At 36.7% G+C, this 26,546-nt stretch overlaps 4 protein-coding genes across 6 annotated transcripts; 1 reads left to right on the top strand and 3 right to left on the bottom strand.

Annotated features, from left to right (window-relative positions):
• On the bottom strand, window positions 471-7,370 carry LOC109719531 (uncharacterized aarF domain-containing protein kinase At5g05200, chloroplastic). Of its 2 annotated transcripts, none has more exons than XM_020246275.1 (11): window positions 7,212-7,370; window positions 6,422-6,548; window positions 5,537-5,679; window positions 4,793-4,912; window positions 4,304-4,492; window positions 3,776-3,931; window positions 2,365-2,630; window positions 2,116-2,213; window positions 1,360-1,538; window positions 1,013-1,123; window positions 471-878 (listed from the first exon to the last, which is right to left on the bottom strand). In XM_020246275.1, the coding sequence occupies exons 1-11, from the start codon at window positions 7,275-7,277 to the stop codon at window positions 699-701; spliced, it is 1,635 nt and encodes a 544-aa protein (XP_020101864.1). In that variant the 5' UTR covers window positions 7,278-7,370; the 3' UTR covers window positions 471-698. The 2 variants fall into 2 exon arrangements, with proteins under 2 accessions (XP_020101864.1, XP_020101863.1); XM_020246274.1 differs by having other exon boundaries at window positions 6,422-6,554; window positions 7,212-7,366.
• LOC109719164 (transcription elongation factor TFIIS-like) lies at window positions 8,106-11,260 on the bottom strand. Its single transcript, XM_020245707.1, has 2 exons — window positions 10,881-11,260; window positions 8,106-9,322 (listed from the first exon to the last, which is right to left on the bottom strand). The coding sequence occupies exons 1-2, from the start codon at window positions 11,055-11,057 to the stop codon at window positions 8,387-8,389; spliced, it is 1,113 nt and encodes a 370-aa protein (XP_020101296.1). The 5' UTR covers window positions 11,058-11,260; the 3' UTR covers window positions 8,106-8,386.
• On the top strand, window positions 14,436-19,554 carry LOC109719163 (vacuolar-sorting receptor 1-like). The gene is made up of 12 exons (XM_020245706.1): window positions 14,436-15,186; window positions 16,119-16,811; window positions 16,925-17,013; window positions 17,121-17,190; window positions 17,269-17,352; window positions 17,459-17,535; window positions 17,630-17,711; window positions 18,083-18,165; window positions 18,237-18,294; window positions 18,392-18,520; window positions 18,710-18,816; window positions 19,105-19,554. The coding sequence occupies exons 1-12, from the start codon at window positions 14,895-14,897 to the stop codon at window positions 19,201-19,203; spliced, it is 1,863 nt and encodes a 620-aa protein (XP_020101295.1). The 5' UTR covers window positions 14,436-14,894; the 3' UTR covers window positions 19,204-19,554.
• Window positions 20,077-26,167, bottom strand: LOC109719558 (probable methionine--tRNA ligase). 2 transcript variants are annotated; one of them, XM_020246318.1, is made up of 12 exons: window positions 25,977-26,167; window positions 24,703-24,810; window positions 24,446-24,607; window positions 23,628-23,693; window positions 22,410-22,475; window positions 22,152-22,268; window positions 21,670-21,851; window positions 21,507-21,597; window positions 21,353-21,421; window positions 21,068-21,159; window positions 20,714-20,777; window positions 20,077-20,474 (listed from the first exon to the last, which is right to left on the bottom strand). In XM_020246318.1, the coding sequence occupies exons 1-12, from the start codon at window positions 26,067-26,069 to the stop codon at window positions 20,370-20,372; spliced, it is 1,215 nt and encodes a 404-aa protein (XP_020101907.1). In that variant the 5' UTR covers window positions 26,070-26,167; the 3' UTR covers window positions 20,077-20,369. The 2 variants fall into 2 exon arrangements, with proteins under 2 accessions (XP_020101907.1, XP_020101908.1); XM_020246319.1 differs by having other exon boundaries at window positions 24,703-24,807.

The raw sequence follows: 26,546 nt of genomic DNA, 5'->3' as shown, positions 1-26,546 counted from the left end.
CTTCTCAGATTTGAGAAGCAGCAGCAGCTAAATATCTCACAAATAAAATTATAGAGCGATTGCTAAAATTATAGAGCGATTGCTTTAGCAGAAAGCTAAAATGAGCTTTAAAACTCTTTAAAAAAAAAAACTCTTAACTCAAATCTCCTGCTTTAGACTGAAAGAAGCTGTTGGGAATGTTTAATGAAGAATTTTTATGTTCTCCTTTTTTTTTTTTTTTTCTTTTTTCACTCCTTTTAATTTTCTTTTTTCAGGTTTCTTTGCTGTCGGTTCCCCTCGAGATCTCGATGCCTCACTCATGCAACCTAGTTTATTTGCTTAATGAATGAAGCAGATATTCAAAAAGTTTTTAAGTGCTTCGAATAGTTCTAGGCAAAAGTTTCAACTGAGACAAACAAATCCTATGGCCACCAAAAATGCGGCCAAGAGCAAAATAGCGAGCGCATAATTAACCGAGAATACTATGCACAGGACCAAAGACCAATTAGAAGCATAAAATCCTTGACAATATATCTGATTACATGATTATACTGCAAATACTTTTTCATTTGATATCAGAAAAATTAGATATTGCAGTAACATGAAAGTGTCTCATGAATCCTGGGTGCTTGATAAACTCATCAACTTATATACAGATATGAGAATACTTGTAGCTTTGAGAGTAAATAACATTGATGTATGGACGGGATTTCGAAACTTCAAGGGATCTGATTCATGTTCCTCATCCTCCTATTGGAGACGATGGTAATCCTCTGATCCTGAAGCATGTTCATGGTCGGAGCAAGCAATCGTGTGTACCGGTCAAAATACAAAAGTTGCTTCATTAAAAGCGCAAACTCTCGAGGAAATTTCAGCCCGTATGATTCGCTAACCCTAACCTGCAAGGGGATTAAACCAAAATGTTCGTTATTTAAGTTTAATTCAAAACTGATATATATATATATATAATCAAAAATAGACCAAGGAAGACGTAAGTGCCACAGAAAAAAAGTGAAAAAAAAAAAAAGCTCACCAGATCGAGAAATAGAGCATTCATTTGCCTCTCATCCATAACTACGTTAGCAGATACCGCTGTGGCATTCGGCCCTCTTGATGTCGCAACAAAAATTTCTGTATCCAACTCCTACAAGAAATGATGAATGTCACCTATAAGGACCAAAGCCGCATGAAAAACTGCAACTACCACCTCAATAAGCATTTTTTTTAGGGATAAGAAGATAGCTATCTTATAGACAAACTAAACAGGAAACAAAAATACAAAATGAGTAAAAAACAAATATACTGAAAAATATAGTGCAGCTGCTCGGATACAGATAGTCTCTATGCTTCAAATGATCAATCACTGTGGGACAGCTATACCTGTATAGATGAAAATATTTTTTCTAAATCTCTTGCAAAAGCCTTAACATCAACATTCTTTCCAGTCGCACCCATATCTACTAAGGCAGAAGCCATGGATTCGTAATTCTCAGTTGCAAAAGATTCCAAAAAGATCTCCATAGCAGCCCATGTCTTCGGAGAGATTCGTCCGACAATTCCTGCAAAATTACTGCCTGAGTACCTTGCGTTTCAATTTCAAGTAATTTGTGGCACTTTATCATGAGTACAGCCAATTATGGTAGATTTTGGCTTGTTAGTAATGTTTACTTGCAAAGAAGAAAACATGGCAAGGGGAAAGAGAAAAAAAGAAATGCATGGACCACAAAAATACTTTATTCATCATCATCTACATGTTTAAGATCTACACTTCAACTTCAATCAAAAAATTTGTAGTGGAAACTAAACATGCAAATACATATATCAATAATATTGATGAATAGTAGTAAGCAAGCTTTTTGGAAAAAGTCTTAGAAATCAGAGTGTTATGCTCTGAATTTGCATACAAACACCTTGAAATGCAGTAACTTAAAAATTATCCTTTTATAAAGTTGGCTAGTATCCGCTTAAAGGAAGACACTGGTTGCATATTAGAAAAAGGCGTATATGGAAATTCAGGTTTAAGGATATAAATTTAAGAAAGATCGTTTTTCACTGGTATAAATATCGAATGCGGACACATAATGCAGAGTTGGGTATAACTCTAACATTCTGGAGTTGGATTGGCCTAAAACATACCGAAATCAAGGAATCCAATACGGCCATCACGTAGTAACCACAAGTTCCCTGCATGTACATCAGCATGGAATGTCTCACATGCAATCAAGCTTCCAAACCTGCACAATTGTCGTATCATCAGCACCACAACTAGGACTGAGCTTAGATAGAAAACAATAACAGCAGCATCAACTACAGAATTGAAGAAAGGTCACATGACAAACTTCAGTATTGAGAGGAAATTCAGTGCTGATAGACTATATCCTTTACCAGACATTGAGAGCAGTTACAAGAGACAACTCGGGATCGGGAACAAGAGCTCTTATGGAATCAAGATCAGTAAGGGGAACTCCATAGAGCCTTTCCATTGTCAACACACGCCGCGTGCTACAATGTCTATATACTGTTGGAGCCTTGGCCTGATTTCCAAGTCCCATGTTTTCTAAATATCTTCTGAAGGACTCGATATTGACAGCCTCTTTTCGGAAGTCGACCTCTTCCAGCATTGATTCTTTTATATCTCCTATAATAGCCACCTACGACAGTAGTTTTAACTGTAAAGAAATATAGCATTTGAAAACAAAGAACAATTTTCCTATTTCAGCATGAGTTTTGTTCTATTTAAGGAAATTTCAGAAAGCACAGAACAAAATGCGAGGTTTAATTAAATCTCTTAGATAAAACAAGTTAAATCCATAAAGTAAGGTAAATTTAGGGCTAAATTTTAAAGGAAGAAAAGCAAATGGTATTCATGCTAAGAAAGGGACAGATGTAATTCCTATTTAACATCTTTGTTATGATGCTATGAGGGAGAAATAGCAGTGAAGAGACAAAAAAATATCAACTAATTCAATAAAACAAGGATTATATATGAAAGGGGCAAATCAAAAGGTGATTGGTGTGCAATGCAATTAGCATTGAGATGCGTGTGCAATACAGTATGGATTAAGAAATACTAGCTCCAGAAGTTATCGATATGTTGTCAAATTCATACTTTTTTTTTTTTTTTTTTTTGAGTAAACAGGGATAAACCCTATTTGGGTAACAACAAAGCGAACGAAACAAAAACAATCGCCGCTAGGGCGGAACCAAAACCCCTACAAATTGACCTGAGGTTAACAGATCTGCACCTAAAAATGCGAAGAAAAGAAACAGGAAAACACACTTGAAACAGGGAACACACATGAAAAGGAAAATAGAAAAGGAAAGCAAAGGAGAAAGACACAGAGAGTGGAAGTTGTCATCAGCTCCTGAGCACCGAAGTCCAGAGCTTCACCGTGCTGAAATCCCAAATATTTTGAACCAATCAACCAGATTAGAAACAAGGGAGGAAAAGAAAGGAGCCGGTAGAGATCAATGTGGTGGAATGTAGGGTGAAGTGGGGGCCGGGGTTGGCGACGATTAGGGTGGTGGAACAAAGGACGAACATGTGCAGATGGGACTGGAGATAATGGTGGTGATGGAACAAAGGAAAGAGCAGGGGTCTTAGTGTTCGATGACTCGAGGTAGTCTAGCAGAGTATCTACATACAAATATGCAAAATAATAGTTCTCAATGGGAGTTTTCATTTTTTCTTTTTTTTTCATTTTAAAGAGGCTCCTGAACAGACAATGCAGACAACGCCACTTTTTTGGCCTTTCACCTATTTCATCGATAGCTTGTAAGTATGGAAACGACTTACCATAGATGTCCTACGAAGTTCTGGGTTTATGAACTCCAGTATGCGAGCAATGATATAAACAAAGTTCAGATCTGCAACCAGTATATCTTCTATACCAGGTTTCAATACTTTTATAACCACATCTTCCCCAGAATTTTTCAGCCTTGCAGCATGAACCTGGAACGAAGTTACAGAAATCTTCAAAAGTGCAACCTCATATGAAACACAGTAAAAACAAAAAGGGTCTTTCACATACATAAACCCTAACAATTCATCTACTTACAAATACATTCATCTAACATCTGAATTTCCATATATATCCCCCAAAACTACAAAATACACTTATCTTAAGTTGGGTGTCACCCAATTTATGAGGGAAATTGGTTTTATATTAAGAGAAACTATAAATAAGGTATTTTCGTAAATATAAGGATAGCATTTCTTGAAGGGTAAATATATCAAATCAAGATTGAAGGGACAAATCCATTAATAGCTATATTTGCAGGATTAAACAATAAATATTTTAATTAGGGAGGTCAGCATACAAACCTGAGCAATTGAGGCTGAGGCAATGGGAACTGGATCAATATACTCATAGACACTATCTAATGGCCTCTGCAATTCTTCACGCAAGATAGCCTCAATCTGATTGAAAGGGACAGCCGGAGCACGATCAAAGCACTTCTGAAATTCCTCTACATATTCTGCAGGAAACAATGTAGGTGCAGATGCTATGAACTGCACCTCTGAGTAATCAGTTGAAATTCTGATTGACGAATTATGAGAAATTATAACCACCAAGATTTGTCAGTAAACTGGGTGCCACCTTTTCAGCACATAAATACGATCACAAGAAAACATAGCTATAAATTTGAGAAAACATCAGAGGAGCAATATATTCTCTTTCCAGCAGCGGAAGATTAGTAAGCTTATCGATTTAAGAGAATACGAAATATACCAGAAAAGATAATACATTGCTAAAGTCTTCGAGCTACAAAAGGGGAATTCAAAGTTAACATATAACATGCATCTCTTTACCTGGCCTAACTTGATGTAAGTTGCTCCCATGCGTTCAAATAATTTCCGCACATAAATTGGAGACAGCAATCCAAGCTGCATGTCGGTTGGTACCCTCGAAGAAGTGCTTGTGCTTGTTGTCTGCATGAAATTGAAGATAAAAGCTTTTACTACTACTGAAGTTCCTCTCTATAATTTGAACACCACAAGCAGCATCTAGAGATAAGTTTATAATACGTATCATGGTTCATGAAGGGTTAAATGACTCCTCTGTACTAAGAACTATATATCCTGTTTGCCTAAGTATATTAGTTATACAGAAAATTGTCTGGCTTGCATAGCTTATTTGCTTTATTTGAGAGGTTTTTAGTCCAACTCATCATTGGGCCAAGTCCGGACAAACTGTACAGCCTTTTCAGAGAAAGGACCTTAACATAAAAGAAAAGATCTAGACATATTCGTTGCACCTCCCTCAAAATACTTTCTTGGAGAGACAATAAGGTACAAAAAAATTTAAATGAAAAAAAATTATTCTTTAGGATTAGTGAAAAGTGCACGCACTTCTCAGCTCAATAATCAATTATAATCGTTTATATTGGGTATTGACATTTGCACAGAGCATCTAGATGATTCAGTTCACCAAATCAGATAAGCATTGCCAGAAAAGCACTTAACTAATGCAAAGAAAGCAAAATTTTTACATTGATAATGTTTCATCTATTGCTGGAAACTTTATTTTGTAGAGGGTAATGTATATCTCTGTACCTTTGACACATCATTTAGCCACTCTGAACCAACCCCAATAACAGCTTGGATGCCTTGGGCCATCCTCAGTGCACCCCGAGGTCCTGTACTGAGTGATGTTTGGAGAATGTCTTCCACTAGCTTTGGCAACTCATTTATCCTGTCTGGATCAAAATAAAGCATTATACGCAACTGTGCATGAAAATTAGGATGTGCGGTATAGTTATACTAAATCAACAAGACCAAGATGAAATGATGAGGCAATTTGACACTCTAAATTTGAAAATGTTGGCTTATAGATACTGTACTATTTGCCCAACATACAACTATGTAAGGTTGCTAGGGATTGATTCTACAACAGTCACCCCTTAACTTCGGACTCAGGTTGAGGCCAGGCTAATGCTGAAGTTTGCGCAACACCTCACCATATCCAATGTGAAACAATTGATTACTCTAAAAGCTTAAGCTACTAAGGAATGGTATTCATACAATTTTATATTTAACACTTTCCCTCGTATCTGGGCTCAAGGCTTAGGTCCAAAACCATGATATAAAACTAAGTGGGAGGAAATTAAACGGAACTCAACACTTGGTAGGATTTGAATTCAAGATATCCAGCGTAGATGTCATGTGAAACAACCTATTACTGTAAAAACTTAAGCTTTTAAAGAACGATGTTTTGATATTGTATACTCAACAATTACTCCACAGGTACTATTGCACAATGGGTATTCATCACTTTTTTTCCGGGATGGTATTCATCATGGATAGGCCGGTCATCTAATTAAGTGACTTAGAAAAACCCTACTTCCATCCCAGTGAACTACTCTACCTCAATTATAGGTAAAATCAGAATCTAACATATAATTAGGTCTACAAAACTAGATTTGATACTACTTTCGGTACCTTGGATATTGCGAGTAGAAACATCCTGAGCTTGCGAATACCGAGCGAGTAGCTTCAACCTACTCGACCCTCCATTAGTCATCTTCCTCATCAACCGCACCGATCTACTACTACTCACAAGAGGCAACTGCAACTTCAAAATTCAAATTCCCACATCAAAATCCCCAACAACTGAATAGCACAAAAGGAGAGGAAATTTATACTTAATTTTATAAATTTAAAAAATCTAAAGCGATGGATCCTACGAACCCCTACTCACAAGAGGCAACAACAAGTTCAAAATTCAAATTCCCACATCACAATCCCAAAAACTCAATAGCACAAAAGAAGAAGAAATGTATAATTAAGAGTTTTATGACTTAAAAATTTAAAGCGACAAATCCTACGATCCACTACTCATAAAAGGCAACAACAAGTTCAAAATTCAAATTCCCACATCACAATCCCAACGACTCAATAGCATCAAAAGAGGAAATTTTATACTCTAAATTCAGCAAAATTAAAAAAAAATTAAAGTAATGAATCCTACGATTCACACGAGGCAACTGCAGCTTCAAATTCGATTCCCACAGCAAAATCCCAACAAGTCAATAGCATCAAAAGAGGCAGAAACTATCACTAGAGGCAACTGCAACTTCAAATCCGGATCCCCACATCAAAATCACAACAACTCAACAGCATCAAAAGACGAAATTTACACCCAAAATTTCGCAAATTTTTTTTAAAAAAATAGTAATAATAAAGTGATGGATCCTGAAGAGAGAGGAGGAGGAGATGGGGAGGGGAGTACGTGGGAGTGGGGGAGGAGGAGAGGGGATCGAGCGAGGGATGCGCCCCTCATGGCCGTGATCGCCATTGTTGGACTCCGTCGACGACGACGACGAAGAAGAAGAAGAAGAAGAAGAAGAAGCAGTTGCTCGGTTGCGTTTGCTCACTCATTCTGCTCGTCCCTCTTTGGCTTCTCCTCTTCGGTATTTGTTTTGGGTACACCTGGTGTACCATAAATTTCATGCACCGAGTCGTACAATTTGCATCATTAGCCTCGCTGTGGAAAGAAGAGTATGTATGCACCTGGTGCAGGCAATAATTATCCTCAGCCTGGGAAGTGTGGGGGCGACAAATGCCACGTGTCGAAAGAACGACAGGACCTCGTTTAGGTCCCTACCCGATATTTTACTTATTATTATTATTATTATTATTTAGCTCGAGATTTAGCTTATTTTTATTTTATCATTTTATAGTCTAAAAAGACTATATTTAATTATTCTGTATTTATTTTATTTTATTTAAAAAACTATATTTAAAACAAATGCGTAACATTTCAAAATAAAATCTTTAAAGTCGAAAAAAGTAATGAATTAGGACCTTACTTTGCATTACTGTCATTTTCGTATATTTCCTTTAACATAAATATAACACTTGTAGTCTATAAATCTACCAAAATTTACCAAAACAATAGGGCAGTGATTATGTCAAACAAAGCCTAGATTTTTGTTATTCCCTATTTTAAACCTATAAAAATCATTCAAACTTCCAACATGCTATAACATGAAACTTCGCCTGCGAAAGCAACTTCTTCAAATCCGAGAAAAAACAGAAGCCCAGTAGGCAATTAGTTTACTTCTCAAACCATGAAAATGTGTGCCCAATTAGGAATTATCTCTCAGATTAAACTACAAATGCGTGCCCAATTAGGAATTATCTCTCAGATTACTTGATCCGGGGGGATACCACTACAAATTCTAAGGATGAAAGGAATTGGAGAGAATTTCACAGATACCATCTAGTGACAAGACAAAGATCATACAACAACCATTTTGCAGTAGAATGGTGCCATTGCTAACAAACTCAGCAAGAGAACGAATTTGGTCCATTATAAATTAGAAATTTAAACTAGCTATAGTTAATTTTGAATACGAAAATAACGAGATCTCGATCAGACTAGTGAATCAGATTGCGGCCCGCTCAACAGAACTTCCAGTGATTGTTGCAGTTCACGCACGTCACGAAGGTTGTCATCGGCTCGTCTGCGCTCCGCGTCTGCAGCTGATAGTAAGTCGTCTTCCGCTGCCCGCACCGCCCGCACTTAAACTGGTCGGTCGTCGCCTTCGGGGCCCCAGCCCTTTCACACTCGAACAGTGCCTTCTCTTTAATCTGCTTATTCGCCATCTTCCTCGCATCGCTGGCCATTTCTTCAGGAGTTAAATCGACAAGTCTTTCGGGCTTTACTTTCCCAAGAAGAACCCTCCTTCTGAAATCAGTATTATTCTCGGCCCTCAGATTGAACATTATCGATCGGTACTTCTGCTTGTGCGTGCCAGTTGATTTGCCCAGCTTCTCAAACAGCGCCGATTCTACTGTCACAGCAATGCGGAACGGGTCGCAGGCATCAACCTCATCTAGAATGTATCTAACTTCATCTCTGTCATCTTTGGCCGTTTCTCCGGAAACCTTAGTAAAGGCTTCGGCAAGGAGCTCACGGATTTTATCTCGCGCTGGATCGTTACTTTTGATTAGTGATGATAACTTCGGAGGTCCAGATGGGAGGGATGATGGCTTCTTTGAAACAGAAGCCTTATTCTCTTCCTTGAAGACCCTTTCATTCTTTGTGCTCTCCGACTTTGAACTGCTAAGATCTGAATCTCTTTTCTCAGCCTTAGGAGTTGCTGAAGCTGGGGTGCTCTCGACTTTTATGGAGGAAGTTGCTGACTTGTCAACCTTCATGGCTGTCTCAGACTTGATTTCGACCTTAACAGGCTTTTTATTCTCGGAGATGCCATTTTTCTTGCTGCTAGAAGTCTCTTCTATAACGATGTTTTTCCAAATAGCCAGTAAGTCAGAAGCGATTGATTGGATTCCTGAGTGTGGATGCTTTGTGAGATAACGAAGGCGTTTCCCAACCTGTAAGATATAAAACCAAAGTTAAAAGATCTTCAGAGGGAAAAAAGAATATGTACATAGGACAAAAAAAAGTCTGCGAAAAAGAAAAATAAGGAATAGTTAAAATTAGACAATGGAAGTTTAAACAAATGGGATACAGATTATAAAAAGAAAACAAATCATGTTGTCACAAGCTATCCTATACAGAACTCTGCTCATGAAAGCTGAAACGAACAGGATACAGATTTTTAATAGAAAATAAATCATGTCGTCACAAACTATCTGCATACGATAAGGCATGAAAAAGCAGTGTTTAAAATATATCTGCAAATCTTAGTATATTTCAATTAGTTAGTGACAAAGCATTTGAACTTTTGAAGATCCTCGTGCTTATAAGCAGTAGTTGTGATGCTGAAAAAACATAAGATAAAAAAGGCGAGCAGTAGAAAATAGAAAGCATTTCAACTACTGTGGACTAACATAAACATACTTAATTCTAACGCACTCCTTTCAATATTACCGGTCTTTCTCTACATGTTCATAGAACCTTTTATTGCAACTTGTGTTGCAGAACCCAACTTAACCAACTACAGGATTAGAGTAGAAGATAACTTACAGGAAACTGAAAACCAAATACACTTTGAACATGGCTAACAAAAGATCAACGGCATTAGCAAGAACCAATGATTTTATTCAAGTAGAAGGTGTGTCAAGTGGGAAGGAGATACCAAAAGGAAATGTACTAGTGAGGAATGACAAAATAGCATTTAGTGCAGTAACCAATGTTACCCAAAAATAGGTTCATGGAAGAAGAAGTTCACAAAAAGCAGCATGTTTTATTGTCGCGATTCCTCTAATGCGAATCTCTTGGGAGTAAAACAAATGCAAACATGAAAATACCATCGCACGGGCAATCAAAAACTTGACGAAAAATCTTTTCAAATCCTTTTCTCATTCAGAAAGAACAATTTGATCTAACAGTGACAAAATTATGGCAAAATTTTCCGAAAAGTATATTCCTTCTAGAAAATGCACGATGAGCAGCATCCTTTAAAAATTCCAGCTTCAATGAGACCACAATTTTGCACTAATAAGGGCATGTTACATTAACAAAAACCTCCACAAATGTTTCTCCCGAGTAATTGAAGTAATCAAATCCCAAATCTGCTATACCGATTCCTACTTACATGAAGATCTCAGGATGCGGCAATGCAACGTAACAGATAATGGCAAGTACAACAGATTCAACTTTTTAACCTGTAACGATCCAAGGTCCCAGAACCACAAGGTCCAAAAGCATATCTTTGATTGAAAGCAATGTAAAGAGAGATAGATCAAAAGCTCTATACGGACGCAACGAAGCCAACCACCGTAAAGATAAAGCTTCAACAACACCAACAACAACAACTAATGCGTATTCGCGACCTAATTATCGAAGACGACCTATTTTTTCCAACAAAAAATCGCCAAAGATGCCCTCTTTTTGCCAATAAAGTAGAAAGAAACGGATCCAAAATCCAACCCAAGAAATCATGCGAAAGATTAGAAATTCGGGGGGGAGGAGACGATCGGACTGCACCTGCGTCGCCACGAGAACCTCCGTGGTGACCCGCATCTTCCTCAGCCGCTTCAGCGCGTCGACGCACCGCTCCGCCTCCGGCGACCCTCCGCCGCCTCCGGCGCCCGCGTCCGCCGCCGCGTCCGCCGCCTTCTTCGCCGCCTCGAAGGTCTCCACGAGCTCCTTCTCCATCGACATCGCCCCGATCGGGATCGACCAAGAGGGGTCGTGAGAGCGAGAGAGGAGATCGAAGCCCTAGAAAAGAGGGGGGAGAGAGACGCGAGAGAGGAGATCGGTAGAGATAAACCCTAGTTAGAGGGCTTCGTGGTAAATTTGTGTTAGATTTGCTCCTCGAGGTTACGGGCGACCATCGCCCAGTTCGAGTAGGAATGTGAAGGATAATAAAACCAAAACCAGAGACGGTTTTAAGAGTTGAGGCTGGTTTTATTGTTGGTAGGTAGTGCGGTGTCCAGATCATGGATTACGGGAGTTATCCAACGGCTGATGATCTGACACGTTGCTTTTTATTTTTTTCACTTTTCAACATATTTTGAGTAAAAATGTACTATACTTAAAAATATTTTGGATCACCTATCTAATTTTTCAAATTTTAATTTTATTATACAATTTTAGAATAATTTCCAATATTATTCCAATAGTTTCATATTTTTTTCACTTTGGTGTCCTGTAGTTTAAGGTGTATCACTTTAGTATTTTGTGGTTCATTTTTCTTTTCTCGTTATCTCATTTGTTAATTTTTTTCTTTACATCAGTAAGAAAGTTAAAATCATAGGGTATCAAACGAATTGAAATGTTTGTTAAAATTCTAAAAGATTGGATAGTCAACTCAAATTAGCCTATATATAAGATAAGTTTTGTACATTTTTTTCTTTTTTTTTTAAGAAATAATTGTAGTAGACACACATGAAAAATTGGGCATTTGTAGATTCTAGCTAGCCCCTTTAATTTTATCAAATTAATACTAGCTACATAAATAATTTTTTTCATTAAATTTTCTATTAGTTGGTAGCATATGACAATCACCATGATTAGTAAATTTTGAATCTAAAACCTCTTATTTTACATGTTTTGACTTAAATAAGAGATGAGTCACCATAATAAGAGAAGGGATTGTTTGGATGGATAACATTAACAATGTAAGGTTTGGCGATTAATCATAAATACAACATTATTCGGATTGGTTAAATGCATAGGGCCGTCAAAGAACCAACCGAATATGAATAAGCCGGCTCGTTAAAATATCAAACTAAAATATTTAGCTCACATTCAGTTTATTTATTAACGAGCTGAAGCACCCGAACTGCAAGTTATATTGCCAGCTCTATTATTAGACTAAAAAATAAAAAAATAAAAATTTAATTTATAATTAAAATTTACAAAACTATAGATTTTTTAATATTTGAATTAGCCTAAAATTCAAATAGTGAAAATTTGTAATATATTCGAGTTATATTAAGCCAAACATGAGCAAGCTGATCTCGGCTTATATTTGGCTTGTTCAGCTTTGGTCCTTCGGAGTTCGAAAATTTTAACCCGTGTTTAGATCGTTTATTAAACAAACGAGCCAGCCCAAATGAACAAAGTGGGCCAAATTTGTTGAGGTATTCCAAGTGGGCTAATTGCGCTAGCCTATTGGGTCGAGTTAGAGTTCAAGTTCAAGTTCGGGCTTTCCACAAAAAAGGGTAAGATGGAACCACACCCCGTCGAACTCGGCCACTTCTGTTAGTACGGCAGAGCATGACTTTGCTCTCGTCGAGAGCGAAGTCGTAAGTTCGTACCGTATGCGAACTCGTCATCTCGTGAGACTGATTCGCGCACGTACGCTGCATAGGTCCCATGTAAGTCCAGCTCTGCAATTCCATCCAAATTCCGGCGAACTCCGGTCACAATAACTCAACTACTTCAACTCCGACTACGATCAAAACAAAACACGCCCTAAGTGTTTGTAAACATGCACGCACACAAACATGGAAGTAAACTAGATTATTTACTTCCGCATTGACTCCACCAATGGAATATCCAAAATTCACAATTGACGCATTCAAAATTATTTAATAATATTAGAATTTTTTATATTTTTAAATTTTATAATTTTACGATACAATTTATCTTTTATTCAAATAACCTCACGGTTGATAAATTTAACAGCTAGTGTAAAGTGAATTTGAGACTCCTTAATCACTACGTAATTGATGTTGAAAAATTATAAAAATATAATTTTCGAGACCGTTTAGATCGCATTTAATAATACTGATGATTGATTTTGCCGATAAAAGTAATATATAATTTGCTGCATCAATGCAGAGCTTGTACCTCTTTTGTTTGAATTCCAAAATAATACATTTAAAAGTACTCTGGTACTCTAAAAATCCTGAATAAAATAATTTACCCCAATTTTATAATGTTGCGTCACAGATCTTTGATAAATTAATTTTTTGTCGACAATAATTAATGCACAGTTGGACCACTGCCCTGTAGCAAATTATTGCATGTGATTTTCATGAAAGCAAATTTCCTACAACACCGTGCATAGGATTTGCTACATACGTTCATTTTTAATATAATTAATTTTTTATCATCTATTTGTGAATTAGTTGATATTTAAGATTTCAAATTTAAAATCGAGTTACTTTACATTTTTAGATAAATTTATTAAAATATAAATAAATAAAAGGAGTAAAATGTTATTTTTTTCTTTAAAAATTTAATTATTACCCACACTGATTTTCTTATTAAACTAATAAAAATTTTACCGCTAAATTGTTGTGTACGAAAATAACTGAAATAGAGGACAAAGTATGAGGGGTATTTTGGTAATTTAAGCAAACCGATAATTAAAAAGAGGATAAAGCATGAAGGGGTTTTTTTGACAATAATAATAATAATAATAATAGCGGAAACTTCAAATACCCACCTTGTGGTTTTACTCTTTTTCACTTTAGTACTCTGTGATTTAAAGTGTATCAAGTTAGTACCTTGTAGTTTCGCACTTTTTCACTTTAGTACTCTGTGGTTTAAAGTGTATCAAGTTAGTATCTGTGGTTTCGCACTTTCTCACTTTAGTACCCTGTGGTTTAATATTTCATTAAGAGAAAAATAAAATCATATGGTACTAACTTGATACAAAAATAAAATCATAGGGTACTAACATGATACAAAAATAAAATCATATAGTACTAACTCGATACACTTTAAACCACAGGGTACTGAAGTGAGAAAGTGCGAAACCACAGGGTACTAACTTGATACACTTCAAATTATAGAGTACTAAAATAAAAAAGTATGAAACCACTGGGTTTTTTTTGAAGTTTTCCCAATAATAATAATAGAACAAAAATGCTTTGGATGTCACGGTGGAGTCACCGCATGTCACACTCACAAGCGCGACACCAAATCACCAATAATACATTATCAACGAGGAAGCGTGACATATCACGGTTACACCGAAGAAGCCCCCCCATCGTGTAACACGTGAGAGAGAGGGAGAGAGAGGGATAGATCGACTAAATCCAACGGCTGAGATTTCACGCAAACGCATGATTGAGGTTCGGATGCTCCCGAAGTCGGTTTCTATGCGCCGAGAACGCCACGCTGTGAACACGACGCTTCTCAAATCGTACACTGAAACCCTAAATTGGAGTGGGAGAGGTGGAGGGAGAGAGAGAGAGAGAGATTGGGTGTTTTCGGTGCTTATTACTTCGAATTTGCTTCGAATTTGGGGTTTTCGAGGCGCATTTTGATCTGGGTTCTCTTCAAAATTTGATCATTCGGTGAGAAATTTGAGATATTTGGGTAAAAATTCGCACCTTGTGAGATTTGTGCTAGAGTTTTGAGATATCCGGGGAAAAATTTGATCTTTGTGTTTTGAGGCTTGTGATAAAGATTAAGTTGTTAAGTTCTCTTTCCAAATTGGGGTTCTTAACGGGGGAGGGGGGGGGAGGATTTGGGGTTTTTCCCTCTAAATGCCCTTGGATTAGCTTACCTTTTGTGGAAATTTTCGTTTTGGGATTTAAAATGAGGGGGAAATTGTGGTTTTCGATTTGGGTTTTGTTTCTGTGGGGATCCTGTTGGGGGAGATTCGTTGTGGAGAAGAATAGCTTGAAGGTGACTTCCCCTGAGGATTTGAAGGGGATTTATGAGTGCGCAATTGGGAATTTTGGGATTCCTCAGTATGGTGGAACCATGCTAGGGTTTGTGGTGTACCCAAAATCTAATCGAAAGGCTTGTAAGAGCTTTGATGAGTTTGATATCTCTTTCAAATCCAAGCCCGGAGCGTTCCCCACCTTTCTTCTTGTTGACAGAGGAGGTGAGATCAGTTTTTTCCCCTTACATTTTTTGTTTTTTTTAAATATCTTTTCGTATGTTTTGTTTAAATAAAAAAAAAAGTTACATATATTTGCAAAAAAGTTACTTAGTATAATGTTTTGATATGGCTCTTGGTTACTCAATCTGCAAAAAGGAACTTATTAGAGTAAAATTTTGTGCATCTTATACATGTGATTCTTTGCCAAATTTTGATTCTTTACCAAACTTTTCATACTTCTTTGGATACTTAATATGATTAACTATAGTGGAGTCGCTTGGAAGTGCTACAAATATTTGCTCTAATGATCAATTATTACTTCGAAGTGCAACAAATATTCGCTCAGATGATCACTTAGTATTATGGTTTTCTCTCCCTCTCTTTCTCCTTTTTTTTTTTTTTGGCTTATAGCATTATCTATTATCTTTGTGAATGATATCTGATGTTGAAGTTCTTATTTACAAGAGAGTTCACTTCTTTGAGATATTATCTGCTTAATTTCTCATAAATAATACCTTACCCAAAAGGATCAGAGAGTGACAGTTGAGAAGAAATTAATTATGTGGGATTGACTTGGTAGGCAATATAATGGGCCCTTAGTTAGGTGCGAACTACCAGATGTGCCATCCTTAGATTTTTATGATACTAATTATTGGATCTGGGAAGTGTCTAACATCACATGTTCCAAATGTTCATTTGAGGATTTAAGGAAATATCTTACCAGAAAAAGGAAAAAAAAAAGAAGAAAAAAAGATAAATCAGATGCGACTTGACATGAAGAACTTACTTTTCTTTCTTTGGTGTTTACTCTTCAATGGATGATTGATAGTTTTTATGTATCAATTATAGTTCATGACCCAAATTTAATAATGTTACATTAAATCCATACAACTATACAAGTAACTTGGTATCAGCACTTTTTCTAATATGAACAGATTGTTACTTCACGACAAAGGCATGGAATGCGCAGAATGCGGGTGCCGCTGCTATTCTTGTCGCCGATAACAAGGTCGAACCCTTGATAACCATGGATACACCCGAAGAAGACAGTAGCGTGGCCGACTATTTCCAGAACATTACCGTCCCTTCAGCACTTGTTAGCAAAAGCTTTGGTGACAGCCTTAAGAAAGCTCTGGACAATGGCGATATGGTGAATGTAAACTTGGATTGGAGGGAGTCCCTTCCCCACCCAGACGAGCGTGTCGAGTATGAGTTTTGGACTAATAGTAATGATGAATGCGGCGCCAAATGTGAGAGCCAAATTGAATTTGTGAAGAGCTTCAAAGGAGCGGCGCAGATACTTGAGAAGAAGGGTTATACCCAGTTCACTCCGCATTATATTACGTGGTATTGTCCCGAAGCTTTCATATTAAGCAAGCAGTGCAAGTCGCAGTGTATTAACCACGGACGGTACTGTGCACCTGACCCAGAACAGGATTTTAGTAAGGGGTATGACGGGAAAGATGTTGTGGTTCAAAACTTGCGCCAGGTTTGCGTGTTTAAAGTCGCAAACGAGAGTAGAAAGCCGTGGTTGTGGTGGGATTACGTGACCGATTTCGCGATTAGGTGCCCTATGAAGGAGAAAAAATATACGAAGGAGTGTGCTGAAGAGGTGATCAAGTCATTAGGTAAATTTTGTACTTGCATGTGTTATTTATGCTTTCTAGAAGGTTCTCTATACAAAATTTGTGTTATCGAAACATGTGAAATAATGGTTAGGTTGTGAGTTATGCCTTGGCAGGTCTCGATCTTAAGAAGATAAATAAATGTGTTGGGAATCCTGATGCTGATGAAGAAAACCCTGTGCTTAAAGCTGAACAGGATGCACAGGTTAATAACATAATTAATTCAGTAGAGAAGTTTTTTGCATCATGCCCAGGACCGTATTCAGAACTTTCAGAAAACTTTGATTTATATTATTTTGTTTGTTACCTTAGATTGGCAAGGGCTCGCGTGGGGACGTAACCATCTTACCGACTCTTGTCATTAACAACAGACAATACAGAGGTAAATGCTTTTGAATATAATGATTAGCGGGAAATGGTTTATGATTTTATTGAGCCCCGTATCTTGTTATTTTTACAGGGAAGCTTGATAAGGGTGCGGTGCTCAAAGCAATTTGTGCTGGTTTTCAGGAGACTACTGAGCCAGCTGTTTGTTTAAGTGAAGGTGGTTTGATTTATACGAGTGTATATTGCTATGTTCTGACCTTTTAATGTCCTGAGAATCTTTACGGATGAGCTAGCTTATATTCCTATATATCTTAATTTTTCAGGCATAGAAACAAATGAGTGCTTGGAAAATAATGGTGGATGCTGGCACGATAAGGCCGCTAATGTCACAGCGTGCAAGGTATTTGTGATTTTGTTCATCAATTTTATGCTTTCGGTTATCAGAAAAGTATTGGTTTCCCTGTTGGTTTTGAATTGTTCTTATCTTAATGTAGGATACTTTTCGTGGGAGAGTTTGTGAGTGCCCAATTGTGAAAGGTGTGAAGTTTGTAGGAGATGGATACACCCATTGTGAAGGTATACCGTAAATCCATAAAGCTTATATTTCTTTTGATTTTAACCAGTCTAAGCAGATTATGTACCTTAGTCAATAATCTCGAATGAGTGAGGCTGAAGATTGCGTTGTGTTGTTGCATGATATGTTCGTACAGAATCTGAATTCTGATTTTTTTTTTTATTTTTATTTTTTAATGCTCTTCATTCCTTCGTGTAAATAATGTGATTAGCACTTTGATATCGCTTAAATAACGAATCATCTTTTTTTGTCAGTTTTTTGTTCGAATAGTGGCTACATTTTTTTGGGACTGGCCTGGGGATATAGGTTCTAAATCATTATTTTCTCAACTAGTACTATTGTATTTTTCAACAATATTTTCTTCTTATTTCAGCTTCAGGATCTGGTAGGTGTGAAATTAACAATGGAGGATGTTGGAAAGAAACTAGAAATGGTCAAACCTACTCTGCCTGTGTGGTGAGTGACCTTTTCTTTTCGTCGAAATTTTTGTTGGCTGAAATCTAAGCGACTTCATATTGATCATCCAGGATGGGGGATGTAAATGCCCTCCTGGCTTTAAAGGTGACGGAAACAAAAAATGTGAAGGTATTTACTCTCACGGGCTTCATCTTATATACTCTTTGAGATTGTTGAGATTTTCCCTTGAAAACTTGTAATTCTGTGTGACTTCTTTTTGTTTCAGATATTGACGAATGCAAAGAGAGAACTGCATGTCAGTGTTCAGGATGCAAATGCAAAAACACTTGGGGAAGCTACGAGTGCAATTGTCGTGGAGATTTGTTGTACATGAAGGAGCATGATACATGCATAAGTGAGTATATTTTATATCTCTGTATGCCTTGCCTCTTATTTCCAGATGTTTTTTTCTTTTTCTTTTTTTCAAATAAATACTCTTTGATTTTTCACATGCCTTCTATAAATTGCTTGACGAGTAAATGTCCCTAAAGGCAGCTAGATGAAGTTAGGCTAACTTTTATACTTGGTAATGAAACATATCCAGGTAAGAAACCAACCACGGAGGTCGGCTGGAGCTTCATATGGGTAATATTCCTCGGCCTTGCAGCAGCTGGAATTGGAGGCTATGCGGTGTACAAGTACAGGATTCGGGTAAAGCCACTATTCTGTTTGATTTTGTGTTAACAAATATTAGTGCATGTTTACTGGCTTCTCGAGCAGTGTCTTTTCACCAAAAAGCAGAAGCTTCTGAAACCAAGCATTTGACAAACCATGCCCCGTGAAGCTTAAATGAGCTTTTGGGCCTAAATGCGGAAGCTTCAATTTGAAGCATCTGCTTCTGCCGCAGCGTAAAAGTGTCAAGAAGTTTCAGCTTCCCAACTTGTAATCTAACTCCTTGTTACATTTTTGTTTTTATAATGTTTTTTTTTTTCCTTACAGAGCTATATGGATTCGGAGATTCGCGCCATTATGGCTCAGTACATGCCATTGGACAATCAATCTGAAGTTCCTAATCATGTTCATCATGGGGATATCTGAGCAGCGAAAACTCCCCGAGTAGCTAAATTTGCTGAAACTATCGGTTGCTGAATTAATATTTGCATCAGCAGAGATATGTTCATTGGGCGTCGACTGTTGTATTTCAGGAAATTATATAGCTAGCTTGCCTGTAAATTTCAAAGTTTATCTATGCCACTATTTTGGGAAGAGTTGAACTGGTATAGTGCTTTTAGTGCTCTGGATTTATGTTTGGAGTTTTAGATAATAATAATAATGTGAGTCTTCCTTCTGATAGTGGTAGCATACTAAGTGTTGTTCATCTTACTGTGTATTTATATGTATGCGCACCGCGGCTATATATGACTAATTTTCTTTGCTAGGGTTGTGAGATGAAAGGTGTTTTTTAAGCTTATTGGAGTAAATTTGTTTGTTTTTTTAACCATTGCGAGTTAACCAAACAGCATTTGATTATATTATGGGCATATTTGCTTTTATTTTTGCCGACTTGCAAGAACTGCAAGACCTGCTAGTATAGGTTGTAGAGATTTAATGACTTTTCAAGTTTAAACAGCTTTGATTATATGCTTATTAGCATAGTAAGAAAGGAAAAGTGAAAAGAAACTTTTAATTATCCATAGAGAGGGAAACTTAAAAGAGGGTTGAACAGATGTGTAGTGACAGTGTTACATTAGATCCAGATTCTTCTGTACAGAAGAGAGCAGATGTTCTTTTCATACATTAAAGCTTCTCATAAGAAGATAATCTTTGAGAGATTTGCATTTATAACAATACAAAATGAAAGCTCATCTTAAATGCTTCTTTATGTACACCTAACACTTGAGGCTCTACCTTTATGTACATCTAACACTTGAGGCTCTACCAGAATCACAAGTTTTTGCGAAACACACAAACTTCAACTAACTGTTCCTTCTCATAAATTAGAGGAGCAATCCCAAATAAGCTAAAAAATTAATGGATAAGTACATGAGACACAGCTAGTAACAATTACTAAAAAGTACAAGGTTTTTACTCTGTTTTCTCTAGAAAAGAGGAGCACATGTCTTGCAAAATTCGATCTAGAGCTCATCCTCAGAACAGAATCATTCCACAACAGGCGGCCATTTATAACATATCAATGCATAATACACCACGCCGTAATAATAGACCTCTCACTTTTAAAAAAAAAAATAAAAAAAATAGACCTATTACTTTATGCTTCCATTGGGGATGGATGACATGCATGGCCCAGCAGATGTCATGAATGGCACTCCCTTGTATGTTGCCACACTTTTGTCATCAGTGTAGAGATGCTGGATAACATTATCAGAAACCGAATTCAGATGTCAATCATTAATACACATTCTAGATGATGAAAACTATTCACATAAAAGACTTTAAATTTTAAAAGACAAGTACTTCGATGAAATCTTAATTGAAGCATTAAACAAAATAAGCGAATATGCTTTCGATACTGGATAATGAGAGAGATTAAGAAAATAATAAAACTTAAACAATAACCATGGATATGTCAGTAGCAAACTAGGCATACCGGAGTGATCTTCTCCAACTGCTTTTTCTTCGGGTTTAGAACGTCTTCTGGCTTGCCTTCATACCTAAATTGGAAAATGAGCATATCAAGTAGTGGTATTTACAAATGAAGATAAAACAGCAATGCCCAAGAAGAGTTTCTATACCAGATATAAAAACACATCTTGTTAGAAAACAATCTAAGTATAACAAGTATTTTTACATTGATTTTACCAACACCGAAGATCTCCATAATGGAAGAAGCATAAAAACATTCACCAACATTGAAAGAAGTATTCGGAAAATTGTTGCAACTAAATTGTAACCAAGAAAGGACAGATAATCGAGTTCAGCAATTTGCATTTTCTGGGCTTACCCTGCAAATGAAACACGTTCTCCAATGGTGGCTCCTTCCGGAGGAATCAAAGGCTCGACAACTGAATGGTCTTGATTAGAGGCACATAAGACCTAAAAGCATGTGATCTGAACACTAAGCATCAAATCTCTTTATTGGTACAAAAGAATGGAAACCGTAATACGCTGCAAAAGTTTAAATGGCAGCGGATTTACGTAGATATTTTTCTACCACATATTTTCTGGAAGCGAAAGCATCAAATATTCGTCGAGTTTTGAACGAATAAGATTAACAGCTGAAACATACCAACCCAGCAGACATTACATCTCGCAGCTTTCCAGGCTTCACGTTTGTAATCAGCACAACGCGGCGATTCTGAGTTATTAAAAAAAAATTTCAAGCATTTAAATCTAATATTTAAGCAGTCATGGTTTTCTCGAATTTGAGGTAAAATACTTACTGTGAGTTCCTCAGGGCTGCAAAACTTTGCGAGACCACTAACGACCTGCCGTATGTTGCCCTCTCCCACATCAATCTCCTCGACCAATAAACTATTAAAATAGATAGAAGGCTATTACACATCGCCCAATATAAAAATTAGAGCGATTAAAGTAGCTAAGTACCTGTCAGCAGATGGATGCTTCCATGCCTTGCGAATTAGGCCGACCTGTATATTAAGGATGGAAACACTGCACTCTGCATCCTTCTCCGCAGACTCCGTTTCCGCTGCTTTCTTTTTATCCTCAGTGGCTTTATTATCTTTTACCGGTGCCTTTTTTGCTTTATCACCAGCAGAAGCCTTTTTCTTCAACAATTCAGCCAACAAAGCAATTGTCACCAAACTCAACTTCGACAATTGTAGAAATTCAGCTTAGCTTAAGAAAATTTCAGAACCCCCTTATAATTCATTTCGTGAGAAAACACATTGATTATTAACAGCTTGGTCTTATACCCATAATAATGATAGTTTATAATTGGTGACCTGCTTACTGCTCGATCACCTAGATGATTAATAGTTATTACCACAAGTACATTTTCCAGGAGTATTCCGAATGCAAAGAAGGTCAACACAAGGTACATAAACATAATTTTAGGAATAAATTACCTCATCAGAAGCTTTCTTCACTTCAGCATTTCCTTCTGACTTTTCACCACTCTTCGGGCCTTGAGCTTCCTTTTTTGAACTTGGTGTCGCATCTACCTTATCTACTTTCTTTGCACACTGTAGAGTGAAGCAAGTTCAACAGGAAACTAATTATGGCATTCCATCAAAGAGAATAAAGCAACAAAATGGAGTTGCCTCTATCAACTTCAATTGAAAGAAAGCAACGCTACAGAACACCATCCTAAGGAGATTGCTCACATAGGGTTCGAGTTGAGGCTTCTTGATATGAATCTTTGCTAACAGTCCACCAAAATCTTCAATATTCTACATCAAACGATAATGGTAATTATAACAAGTAGCCACTAAAATCTTAATTAGATCATCATTTAATTAACCTGATAATTCAACTGATACACCAAATGAAAAGAGAATCAGCGTACAGCAACGGAATAAAAGATAAACAGGAGGCATTGTAGCAATAACTGAAATGACATATGTGCTGAAAGCAAAGCAATATTGGGAATTTCAGATATTGCGGTTAGGTAATTGAAAGAAATTAAGCTGTTTGATTGAGCATCCACCACAAGACATGATCTCAGAAGTTTATAGGCAACATAGTCTAAAAGATAATTAAGAAAAATAAACAAACCAACAGAAAACATCTCAAATGTGCTCAGGCTTACTGGCTTTATATAGGTAAATCACCTTAAAAGATGAAGTATGACAGTGAAAACCCGTAGGAAAACATTGAACATTGATAGAATCACATATATGGCTTGGACCAACTTTTGAAGCTTCTTACTACCATTCAACAGAACCACTCGGACATAATTTAAGATTTTGGTTTTCCTTGACTACTGTGTCAAAAACATAGCACCTAATGCAATGAATAGATTCTAAAGAATAGGAAGTAGATTCACGGCTCAATGCTAAAAGTGACTCAAAATTATAAAAACAACCTCCATCTAAATAAGCTAATTTCTCTTAAACCTTAATGACAATGAAAACTCTTACTTATACACTCAACCATTATCCAATCAGTTGCTAGATCAGATATCCACGTGGAGCATGAAAAATGCTTCAAAAAAGGGGGGAAAAAAAGGCCAACAAAGACAATACGTGTTAGCATTTATTATAGAATGAAACAAGGCTATATATAAAAGGTTGGTTACAAAATTTGTTATATAGAATGACGTACAAAGGCATTCTCTGTGCAATTGAAATGAATTACATTAGCATCTGTATACTTAAATAAGGGTACTGATTGCTACATATTTGGAGATAAAAAAAATTGGCACACTACATTATCAATACCTTATGTTTTTGTTAATTTTCACTTTACAAAGACAAATAAGTTTCAAGCCGCAATCTCTGTATGACTTTCTCATCAAAAGAACAAAGTAGTTGTGCAATATTGACAAAAGAAGAAGCACATAAGTGAGGCCAAGGAAAATGATAATAAGATTAAATCAATACCTGAATGTAGTCCATCCACCTCATCACATTTGGGAAATTTTGCACTTCTGTGTCATTAAGATGACTCTGATGCAAAACACCAGTGTACATGATTAGAATGAAAAGTGGAAAGATTTAGTTTGTAATTTCTTAGTTCTGAAGGACTGATAAAGTGTAACGAAGAAAGGTAGCTCCGAAGCTTGATTGAATTTTTGATATATTAATTAGTGATGTACTTGAAAGAAAAGAACCAATTCAACCAAGGTTTTAAGTGCCCGTCGGCACGGGCCGTATCCACCGTGCCGTACCGTGCCAACAAGATACCGGCACGATACAGACCCCGTGCCGATGGCACAGCTCAAAACCCTCTATTCTTTAAATTAGTAAGTAATTTTCTCAATAAAGTTCAAAAGATGTGATAAAAAGATATAATAAATAGTTAGAATATTTTGTTGCTAATGAAAAATAAATATTTCATGCTATTATGTGTCGGCACACAAGAATTTTTTTGACCGGCACGCATCGGCATGCACCGTGCCGTACTGTGCCGGCAAGTTTTTGGCACGACCCAGTGCCACGGCACTTAAATCCTTGAATTCAACAGCAAACAAGTTAGAAGAGTACAGCATATAATCCTCGGATTTGTTCAAATACTGATTTGTAATTAACACTTGTCCTTGAAAACTAACACTAGCAAGCTTTCCTATATGAATTTCTGATTTTTAACCACAGCCAAGTACCAAATTATGAATTCCCAATAGCAACTCATGCATCAGAAGACATGCAATATATGCAGAAAACTAAACAGAAGATACTCACAAAAGGGAATAGATCCATACCACAAAAGAATGTAGCGCCGCGAACACAACAATGTCAGCCACTGAGGGTTTGAGACCACCACCAAGCAAAACAGCCTTCTGGGCCAAATCTTCATTCAGAGCTTTGAGTGACGTGTCATCTTTGCCAGGAAAACTATTTGCAAAAGCTACCCATTTCATTATCTGAAGAGGACAAAAAATGATCTGTATCAGGTGTGTGCAATGAAAATAAATAAGAAAATGATACAAAGAAATGGTTGCGGCATGCTATTCTTAACCTCATCTTTATTGGGGAGAGGAGCCTCAGTCGCTGATAGCTGCAAAATGTTAGTGAAGAGAGTTGCAACATCATACTCTTCGATGCTCTCACTGAAAATTTTCTTCTGCTAAAACCAGTTTAACATATTAGTAATCAGATTTCTATTTGAATCCAATAAAGCAACCATCTTGCATTACATAATGGTGTAAATGAAATATGAAATAAAGTTTTCATACCAGATTCTCCAACTAAATATGCTAATGCGCAAAGTTTAAAAACTGGAATGAATAGGAAAGTTCAGTTAGTTAGAAAAGTTTGAAGAATATTGCCAGTAAAAATGTGCCCATATCACTGAAATAAAAAATAATAATAATGACACGAAATGAAGGGAAAGCTCTGAGGGAAGCTATCCAAACAAGAAGCACACCATCACATTCCAACCAGATTGAGCACAAATCACAACAAAATTAAACACCCCATCATAAAGTTCTCATTTTTCGTTCAGAAGGAGCACCGAATAGCTCACAAAAACCAAATTTAGGATTAAAATGCACTCCTTAAGATTAATCTAAGAAGAAAAGCTTTGGAACAAGATGCCCTTATTCTCGAAGCATGAGATATACTGAAAAATAATCATATGGAACAAAGGGAAAACTCTGAATGAAGCTATCCAAATAAGATGCACCCTATCATCACCCAGTATCTAATTTAAGCAATCAACGACTTCCAAGCATCAATTCCAACTGGATTGAGCTCAAATTATAACGAATTTGAATCATCTCAATACAAAGATCTAATTTTTACCGGAAGAGGTAGCTAATTACCATCAAAAACCAAATTTTGGGATCAAAATGTGCACTTTAAGCTGAATAGAATGGTAATTGCAGAATCTTAGAAGAACTGGTCTGAAGCAAGAAGTAAACATGTGCCCATATCCTCGAAGCATGAGGGATACTGAAAAAATAATAATACGAAACGAAAGAAAAACTCTGAGAGAAACTATCCAAACATGAAGCACTCTATCATCTACCAGAATACTATTTAACTAATTAATGACTCTCAACTATCGATTCCAACCAAATTGAGCTCAAAACACAACGAATTTGAATCACCCCAACACAAAGTTCTCATTTTTAAACAGCAATATGCAACCAATTACCATCGAAAACCAAAATTTGAGACCAGAATGCGTAATTAAACAGAAGTGAGTTGAGATTTCTCCAAAGCCAAAGCAGTAATTTGAGGGATTCAGTTTACAACTCTCTTTTTCTTCCAATTTTTATAGGAACTCACTGGATCGAGCGAGAGTCGTTTGCATAGGGCGAAGACGATGGCTTTGTTCCGATCGGCGGCGACGCCTCCGTTCGCCGAAGACACCGACGCCATTAACGCTCTCGCGTCTCCTCTCTCTCTCTCTCTCTCTCTCTCTCTCTCTCTCTCTTACTTCGTCTTCGCTTGATGCTTTGGATTGAAACCCTAAACACGCGTGGTGTGGGCAATGCTAAGAGAGGAAGTAGAACTACGTTACTGCGTGGACCGGGTCTATAGACCGAGATATTCAAAACTCAATTTATAAAGGTTCTTAAAATGAAATTGTTGTTAAATTTATATATGTAGATTTTTTAAGCTCTACAAATTATGTTTTCTTAAGCAATTGTAATAACAATCCAACAAAATTATATGGACTTCAATCTATCTATAAACTCATCGTCGACGCTCAAGTACGTTATCATTAAACTTGCTCAAGGGCCGTTTGATTTCTAAAAAAATATTTCAGAAAATAGTTTGCTGGCCGAAAAGATTTTTTTTTATTAGTTTAATTCTTAGAAAAAAAAAAGATTTCTAAAAAGATTTAGATTTTAT

This window comes from Ananas comosus, linkage group 13 (genome assembly GCF_001540865.1).
Source record: "Ananas comosus cultivar F153 linkage group 13, ASM154086v1, whole genome shotgun sequence".
Taxonomy (NCBI): Eukaryota; Viridiplantae; Streptophyta; class Magnoliopsida; order Poales; family Bromeliaceae; genus Ananas; species Ananas comosus.
This window is presented reverse-complemented; position numbering and strand designations above follow the sequence as displayed.